General features: G+C 34.9%; 1 protein-coding gene across 2 annotated transcripts; it reads left to right on the top strand.

Moving 5' to 3' along the window:
• The first annotated feature begins 2215 nt into the window (after positions 1-2215).
• Positions 2216-8079, top strand: LOC113727757 (protein DEHYDRATION-INDUCED 19 homolog 3-like). Of its 2 annotated transcripts, none has more exons than XM_072076340.1 (5): positions 2216-2492; positions 2662-2837; positions 4018-4097; positions 4508-4762; positions 7705-8079. In XM_072076340.1, the coding sequence occupies exons 1-5, from the start codon at positions 2417-2419 to the stop codon at positions 7811-7813; spliced, it is 696 nt and encodes a 231-aa protein (XP_071932441.1). In that variant the 5' UTR covers positions 2216-2416; the 3' UTR covers positions 7814-8079. The 2 variants fall into 2 exon arrangements, with proteins under 2 accessions (XP_071932441.1, XP_071932442.1); XM_072076341.1 differs by lacking the exon at positions 7705-8079 and adding an exon at positions 6825-6901.
• Positions 8080-9444: the final 1365 nt, after the last annotated feature.

Here is a 9444-nt window from a genome sequence, read left to right as displayed (position 1 = left end):
ATGAAATAAATAAAAAATTCTCATCTAAAAACTTATTTGATACATTTTCCTTATACTATTGGTGTACAACAACAACTTTCTTTTTTCTTTTTCAAAATTGTGTAAACTAATATATGTCCAAGTAATCCATCTGATAATTTTTTTGATCAAATTTTTGTACATTATAGATTTATTTACAAGCATATTAATTAAAAGCATTACACATAATTTATGTTCAATTTTGAACTACTTTCACGTTCATGTGTCATGTATCTAAACTTGTATAAACGTTTACACTATCTACAAGGAAAATTAATTCAAATATCTGACCCAAAAAAATGTAATAATAATTTAGGTTCTTTGGAATAAGTATTATTTGAAATAATAACTGTAACATTTTTTATGATGTGATGTATGTGAGATAAAAAAATGATTGAAAATATAAAAAGGTGAGTTGAAAAATGTATTTATGATGCAAGAGAAATAATATTTGGAATAATTTTACTATCCAAACAATTAAAATGTCTCTTGACCCTTTATGAATAACGATTTCTTTAGCACAGATTTACAACAAAAAAAAAAATGGTACATTGCTAGTATACTTCCCTGTTTGTGATCATTCTGTCGGACCAAGTGATTAAACCAACCTAGACAGTCCAGTTATAGGATTGTCAATGGGGCTGAACAAGCTCGAGTTCGACTCGATCGGCCCGACAAAAAGCCCGATGAGCCCGACATTTTAGTAAGTCGATTTGAGTTTGAATCTAAAAATTAAGCTCAAATTAATTATGAGCAGAGTTTGGGCCCTATTAAGCTCAAACCCGACATAGGTCCGATCCTTTAATTATCTATATATATAATATTTATATTTTGATATTATGTATAATTATATATCCAAATATATTATTATTAAATACTAAATATATATATATTACAAAATATAAAAATACATATAAAGACTCTTCCATGAGCTTTCTTGAGAACCAATATTAGTGATGAATAACTGAATCTCTAACTTTTCTTATTGGTTGAATAAAATTTTGTGTTGGCATAATATTGGTCGATTTCTTTTTTATTTACAAACACAAATTATCAAGCATGTTTGGATTCAAATCACAAGATTATAAAAAAAGTTTCAACTTTTAAAGATGTATTGACTTATGATCGCATGTTTTATTACTATTTTTCATGCATTTTAAACGAATTAAATATAAATATTATTGAAAAAGCTTTGGTTTATATACTTTTTAAGAACTATTATTTGTTCATCTTTAATTTTAATATTATAGTCTTGTAAATGTTAAATTAGTTTTACAACTTAGTAGTTATAGTAATTATATTAAAAAAATTAAGGAGTAATAAGTGAGTTTGGACTAAGTCCAATTAAAGCTCACAACCCGAATATTATGTAAGTTTGGATTTTACATTTATGAACCCGAAACTCATAGTCTAAAGCCCAAAAATATTTTAAATTAAATGAGTCGAGATTGAACTTATGAAAGCCCGGCTCATTAGACTTGATTGAGTGGCCTAGGTCCAGACAGTCAAAACGTAGACAGTAGCCATTGGTTGGGCCAACACAGCCAGCCAACGACTAAAAATTGACATGCATTCATTTTCACAAGGCAGTAAATTATATTGCCATTTCGTCACGGCTAATTTCTTTGAATATCAAATGAAAAAAAATAGTACAAATATTGAGCTTTTCTTCAACTCTGCACAGGTTTGAGAAATATATTTAAAAAAAAAAATTGAAGACTGCTGGACCGACTCGCTCAGGATGTTGTTTTGAAAATCAAAATTTCGTCCAATTTTAAGAAAAAAACAAGAAAAAAGTAAAAATCCAAGGGGTATGCACTATGCAGAATATCAAATAAAATTTTTAGATGACAATTATGAATTATCTAACTGTCTAACATAATAATTTCATATAATAATATGATTTAACCAATTTTCAAGCAATATTTTCTGGAACTTATAAAAATTGAAATGAAATAATTAGTAATATTATTGATAGCACAATACCACTTCAATTACCAAAAAAAAAAAAAAAAAACAATATGAAAGGGTTTGTGGAAGACAAAAAAAGGTCTGCCTTTCCTTCCTTTCGGTGGATTTTCATATGTTTTCATTTCACCTGCACCCAACAAAAAGAGAAAAAGGAAAAAATATATATATATATAAAAGCCAAAGCCAGCAAAGCTCTCTCTTCTCTTGTCTTCTGTCTCTCAGCACCAGATTTCTCACTCCTCACAATTCACAGCCCTACCACCGACCCTTTGTATATCTTCAACTATTTCTTCACCCGAATCAGTAATCAAAGGGATCATTTCAGGATCAGACCCCAGCTCGATTCTTGTGGCAGAATACCAGCTAATATTTTGCCACCCCTTGCAATTATTGTCACTGTTTTGGCTTAGCAAATCAAGAAATAGCCATGGATGCTGAATCTTGGAGTGCCCGTTTGTCTTCTGCCTCTAGGAGTTATAAATCTGCTCTTCAATCTCGATCTGGTAAGCCTTCCTACACCCCGCTCCCCCCAAGAAAAGATTTTCTTTTTCTTCCTTTTGTTTTGTGTGAATTTGGGATTTGTTTTAGCTCAGATATGGACTTTCGTAGCTTGGATGCTGTAAAGTTTGGATTTTGATGATGGATTTTTTCTTTTTTCTGAGTTGTGGATAGGTGGGACAAAGTGGGATGGTTTTGATGCAGAATTATTGATGGGGTTCGAGGAAATTGAGGTTGCAGATGATGATATCAGGGAAGAATATCCATGCCCTTTCTGTTCAGAGTATTTTGATATTGTCGGACTCTGCTGCCATATTGATGATGAGCATCCTATAGAGGCCAGGAATGGGGTGGGTATCTGTCTTTGATCACTTTTTCTTTTCTTTTTTTCTGGTATATGTTACCTAGACTGTATTGCAACTGTTAGGAGCTCTTTTCCCATATATGGATGTCTAAAGATTAGATTTTAAAGAAAAGGTTAAAAATTTTTATTGCAGTTTTGGAGTATGCTTGCTAGCCAGTTTCAGTAATTTTGACGTTTTTTTAATATTAAAGAAAATAAGACTGAAACTTGAATTACTAAGAAAAAATAATAAGTATCATTTCTAAGGTATGAATATGGATAAGTATCTTTATTGCCTTTTGGCTTTGCAATTTTCAATTGTACTTTGTCAAGTTTGATTGTAATTTCAGAAGTTTCAGAAAAAGATTTCACGTTTCAATTTCTTTTCCTTTCCCTTAATCTTCAACAAATCCTAGGTCTTCGATGGGGCTTTTGAAATCTTTAGTTTTGCCTTTTCTACTATACCTATCCCATAGGTATAGGAAAATGATTTATTTGAGATTATGGATGACTGGTTACACAGGAACCATTTCATTTTCGTAGGCTGGTCTGGCCTATTGTTCTTTCTTTGTGCTTATTTCCCTTTATGGGGTTGGCGTAAAACAAAAAAAATCGGTTGATGGGACTGGGGGCATACTATCTATAATGATTCCACCGTTAAAAAAATAAAAAGAAAAGCCATTCTATTTCGACAACAGATCGACACCCAAGTTCCATATCTTTTGGTCCGCTATCCCCACCATCGTTTTACAGTCCATTCAGTACTAATACTTCTCATTTGAGTCCTTTCATCTCTAAATTGCAGTGTATCAATTGCGTATAAATATTATAACAACTGATAAGGTTGCGTGGTTTGTCCTGTTATGTTAGTGCTCATATTCATAGAGTCATTTGCTTATATTGCTATCTAGTCCTGTTTTTTATGCATTTGGACTACTGTTAACCAACTTTGGAAAAGAAATCACCCTATTTCCTTTCAAATAGACTACAATTACAATGAGGCAATTTTACTTGATAAATGAATTGACAATCATTTTAGAGCTGTAAGAACTCAGACAATCTAACATCATGCTTGCGCATATTTACTTGCTCAGTGACACAGCCTCAGTTTCTTTTTATGATTAAACTTTGGTGAAGAATGCCTTATATATGACATCTTGCTAATTGATATTTTCGTGTCCGTGCAGGTTTGTCCGGTTTGTGCAATGAGGGTGGGGGTTGACATGGTTGCGCACATAACTTTGCAACATGGGAACATCTTCAAGATATCCTTTCTTTTTAAGTCCATGTTTCTTTGTTTTTTTTTTTAGTTTAATCAATATTCTTTTTGGTGCTTAAAAATTTGTCATGCATGCTGCATGCTATGGGCTTTTCTAACTGAAAAATTCTCTTGATTCTTCTACAAGACTCCCCTTTCTTTGTTGTATTTTAGACAGGTTGTGATACATTTGCAGGTTGATTATACATTTTGGCCTTGAGGGTATCCGGTTGTTCTTTTGAATTCTCTAAATACACTTGCTTTATTATGAAAACTCAAATATCTTGCCTTTTTGAGCTTAACAACTTGGCTTTGACAACTGAAGGAAATAATACTGGTTTCCCTTTTTTGTATATTAAGTTTTTTATCATGATGAGGATTTACTTGTCTACAATGGGCTCCTTGACCGTAGATTACATGCAGCGCAAGAGGAAATCACGTAAAGGTGGCTCACATTCAACACTTTCTATGTTGAGGAGGGAGCTGAGAGAAGGAAATTTGCAGTCTCTTTTTGGGGGATCTTCATGTATAGTTTCTTCAAACAGTGCTGCTCCTGACCCGTTGTTGTCATCATTTATTCTGCCAATGGCTGAAGATTATGGAAGCCACCAATCACATTCTTCTACTGATACAGTTACTGTCAAGAAAAGCAGCAGTGAAGTTGCCGCAGAAAGGTATTGCTTGCATTTTTAAGCAATTTATATACCAGTTTGTTGGCAATGTATGAATACTGAAAAGTCCTGCTTCAAATCCAAACCATGAATATGGGGACAAATCACTTGAGCAAATGGATTCAGACCTGTAAAAACTTAGGCACTAGGCTTTTAGCTGTTTATTGGTCTAATTGAACTAAACTTTCTCCATATATGCTTCAAAGGAAGTTCTGAACTTTAGATTTTGATTGCTTATAATTGCTTTGATTTCCATCTCATTCTCATTGCTGATCATTTGGTAAATTCTGTCAGTATGCCGGACCTGGACGTTACTCAATGTTTTTTATTTATTATCTTCTTCAACTCTCAGCTCGAAAAATTCCTTTAATAAGAGGTTTTTGGTGGGAGGGTATTTTTAATAGGGCTAGTGTTTTCTTTTTTTGTTTGTCATGGTTGTCCGGCTAGTGTGTTCATTCATTTTAAATAGTCTTAGTGTACATTTTTTCTATCAGAAGGCTTCCTTTTTTTGCAGTATCACCTCTTTAAGCTTTTTTTTGATTCGTTTGCAATTTAGTTATTTGTTTGTGAAAGGATTGCATCTCCTTCCAATTTCCTTGTGAGTTTTTTTTTGGGCCCCCTTTTGTGTTTTGCTTGTTTCCATTGAGTGGGAATGCATGGTTGAAGTCTTTATCCCAAGGTTGCCAAACTGAATTTTGGGAACTCAGAAGAGTTGATGTTAGTTGCAACTACAAATCTTGTCAGTAACAAGAAAAATTAGTTATTAGCTGTTTTTATTATAACCAGAAATGACATCTTTTCCGGGCATGAAATTTTTAGCAGACATTACTTCATTTGAGATCGCAAACAAGATCTAGAACTGTTTGTTGGCCCTTTGGCTTTTCTACATAGTTGATCGGTGTGTATTGCGCATACAGTAACAGTTGGGCAGAAACCTAAAGAAGTAGGTGGGCATACGTTAAACATCAAATTATACTTTAGATTGAATTAGAGGAATTTTTTTTTACACTGCACTGTAGGAATGATCAAGTCATCCCGACGCACAAGACCTCTGAAACTTGGGTTCAATTAGTTCCATCAACATACAGAAATAGGTAAATTCCTCAGCTGCTGCAATCATGTCGGTGTTTGGAGGCCGGCAGCATTTAGAGTTGGATATTCATATTGCAGCTCGTTGTTGCAAGGATATGAATATTTGGCATTTTTTTCCTGCCTCTATCTTACCCATTCTCCCTTCACTGATTTATCAGTGCTTCAGTTTGCTTGTATTCCTTTCCAAACAGATTCGGAAAACTTTCATCCTATCATTTTGTGTTTACTTCAGCCATCCTTGTATCATGCATTTGATTTTGAAACAAGCTTGAAGCCATGGTGGCTAAGCTCATTACTTTGTAAGTTACAACAGTTTCAACTGCCTTTTTTTAACCGTTGTTCTGATAAATATTGATTGAGCACCAAGAGCTAAAACCAAAAATCATGCTGTATAGATTGTAAACAGACGCAATTGGAGAGAGTAGGAACTTAGTTATGACAAACAGGACATGTTAGAACTGGTTTACAGTGTTTTTGAATTTAAACTCAGTAGTTTGTGTCTGGATCACATAATTCTGGTCTAAAGGGGGTTTGCTTAGGTAGTCACCTGAACTGAGAGAAGGAATGCTTGTGCAATCTCATCATATGATATCTGAAGTGCCATCTTTACTGGAAGACTGTGAATAGCCTTTTTGTAAAAGATGAATGCGAAAGGAAACTCTTTGGGCAATCTGGTCCTAGATACCTCAAATACTGGGTTATCTCAAGGACCACAAACATATGCTTTTTCCTTTTAGGAGCAGTCTTAAAGGACAACTAAATTCACCCCTTGGTGGATAATCTTTCGTTCAAATGCTGAGCCTATTCAGTGTTGTACTAGCTGTATGATATATAAGAGATTTGCAGGGCCTTGAGTGATGTATTTCTTTCTCCTTCTTTACACCCGGGTTGGGGATTGCGAAAGAAAAAGAAAAATAAATCACACTTTAGTTAGGAGAGAATTAAACATTATATTGTTATTTTCTTTTGGTAGGAAGCTATGAGGAGAAAAGAGGTAAACATGTATTGCAGTGTGGGGTTTTTCAGGCTTATTATTCATCATCACACAGAAATAGGTAATTCCTGATGTTTGTTTGATGGGCAAAGTGGCCCTGCAAATAGTTTTAGTGCTAAATCTACTTTCTTATCATTGAAGCGTGCAGAAAAAACCGGTAAGAAAGCTGGGCGTTTAGACCCAGAGGAGGGCTGGGAGGGGCTGGTCCCCACCTAACCCCCCCCGCCCCGGGGGGCAAAAAAGATCCACTAATTTGTCTTTTCACCTGTTAGAAAGTTAACATTTCTGATACAACTTAAATAGTTTACCAGCGTAGTCTTTAAATAGTGAATTCTATTCCGCCTAGGCCAGTGTATTTTTTGCTTTCTGCCTGTGAATGTGAGTTTTAGGATCTCTCCATGCTTTGGCTTATCTCCATCTTATAACTCCTAAATGAACAAACATTAGATTTTTGTTTCCAAATCTTTTCTTCTATAAGTGAAAAAATTGCCTATTTCTACGAGTGACAGTTTTAAAATTATGCATTTTTTATCAAAACAATCTGATAAAGAGAATGTGTTGAGTGTTATAGTAGCTTCAAGTTTTAGTGTAAGCTCTCTTCTCTGCACCTCATAATGCTGCAAGAAGAAATTTCAGTCTGTTCAGTGCGAGCATGAAAGAGGTGTTTCATCCTTTCATTTGTTTCCGTTTATTTATTTAGCTATTATACTATTTGGTGTCACATAATACGGTTGTTAACTCTTTAAGAACTTGAAAGAAGGGTTACTGTGAATTGATTTGAGCAGCTTGCTTTACTATTCTTAGTTGAACATTGTATAACAAGCCATCTCAGAATCTGTATTGGATGCTCTGTTTGCAGAAAAGCCCAACAACCTCCTTTGTCTATTAAAGATCAAGAGGAGAAGACGAAGAGGTCTCAGTTTGTCCAAGGACTACTCTTGTCTACAATTCTTGATGATAACTTATGAAGTTCCAGTGGGGGATGCTTCGGTCAGAGAGATAAGTTTACCAGAGAAACCGCTTGATCAGTGGTTTGTCTCTAGCGCTTATGCCAGTGTATGGATAAGCTAAGATTGAAATAATCTGTAGTAATAAATGTAATTTATGTTGCCTGTAGAATTTAGTTATGTAGGCAGGAAAACAAAGGAACTCGTGTATCATCTTTCTTCAAGTGCAGTTTATACTTTTGATAAAGATGATGAATAAACCTACTGGTAGTGCCTGTATGAGTTTCTGATCTGTGTTTTGATTTCTTCTTTGCTCATCTCATTTTCATGGAGGTGATCTTTTATTTGACTGCCAATCAAGCATAGAAGGTCGTCTACTGATGGAAAACCTTCATACTGGTATTACTAAGTCGGATGATACTGTATTGTAAAACTGGTATGTTACAGAAATGAGCTTTATGGTGAGGTTAACACCTCACTTATGGCCATCAATACGGAGTTTCATTTGATTCTTGCCATTACATTTCTTGTTCAGGAGGTTTGATATCTTCTCCATCGAACATTTCTTGTCCATATCATAACATAAACAACATGATGACTGATCTTTTGGATTTGGGGCCTCAACAGGCTGTTCACAATCTAGGCCATCTACTTACACCTCACTTATGGCCATCAATCCAGAGTAGTTTCATTTGATTCTTGCCATTACATTTCTTGTTCTGGAGGTTTGATATCTTCTCCATCGAACATTTCTTGTCCATATTACTACATAAACAACATGATGACTGATCTTTTGGATTTGGGGCCTCAACAGGCTGTTCACGACTCATATAGGCCATCTATTTACACACACATAGATACATATATTTGTACACACAAGCGCGCGCGCACACATATATACATGCATACATGAAGAGTTCGCACGGCCTAGATAAGATTGGGGAACATCAAACTTGGCTTAATTGGAGCCATCAATTGCTGTTGACAGTTGCCACAGGCAATCACCGGACAGCAGCCCCTTGACTGAATGAACACTTGCATTAGCCACCATCTGATCTGAAAGGTTTGATGTTTGCCACTGACAACCATAGACAAGTTCAATTAAGATAAACAACGCCCTTAAAACTCAAAAGGATTTCACAACCCCTTCCATCAATGAACACTTGCATCTGTCATTAACTGAGGTTTGATGTTTGCGACTGAAACAAATTCAATCAACAGAAACAAACGCCTTTAAAATAAAATAAAACACAAAAAAGGGTTTTCACGGGTTAAAAAAAAAAGCAGGTTTGCTTAAAAGGGATTTCATTCACAAGAAAAGACATGGGGCCTCAATAATTGGTAATTTTGTGCCAGTAGTACAATATCGTGCACGGTTGCACACCTCCTAACCATTTTCACAGGCTACTAAACCTCATGACAAACTATTTTAGTGAACCAATGAGCTTCAGTTCAGTGATCCAGTCTGTCTCGAGTTTGAGGCTTTTTTGGAATTTTAAACTGCACAATCATAATGTCAACTCTCATGCTAAACAACATGGCTAATTGAGACTTGAGACTACTCCATCCATTGTCGATACAGGCTGCTAACTTTCTGGAAGAAAGAAGTTAACAATTGAAATAATTTGCTGCTATCTACAATAATAAAGAAA

The sequence above is a fragment of the Coffea arabica genome, chromosome 2c, assembly GCF_036785885.1.
Source record: "Coffea arabica cultivar ET-39 chromosome 2c, Coffea Arabica ET-39 HiFi, whole genome shotgun sequence".
Classification (NCBI taxonomy): domain Eukaryota; kingdom Viridiplantae; phylum Streptophyta; class Magnoliopsida; order Gentianales; family Rubiaceae; genus Coffea; species Coffea arabica.
The sequence above is the reverse complement of the archived record's forward strand: the minus strand, read 5'-3'. Positions and strand labels throughout refer to the sequence as shown.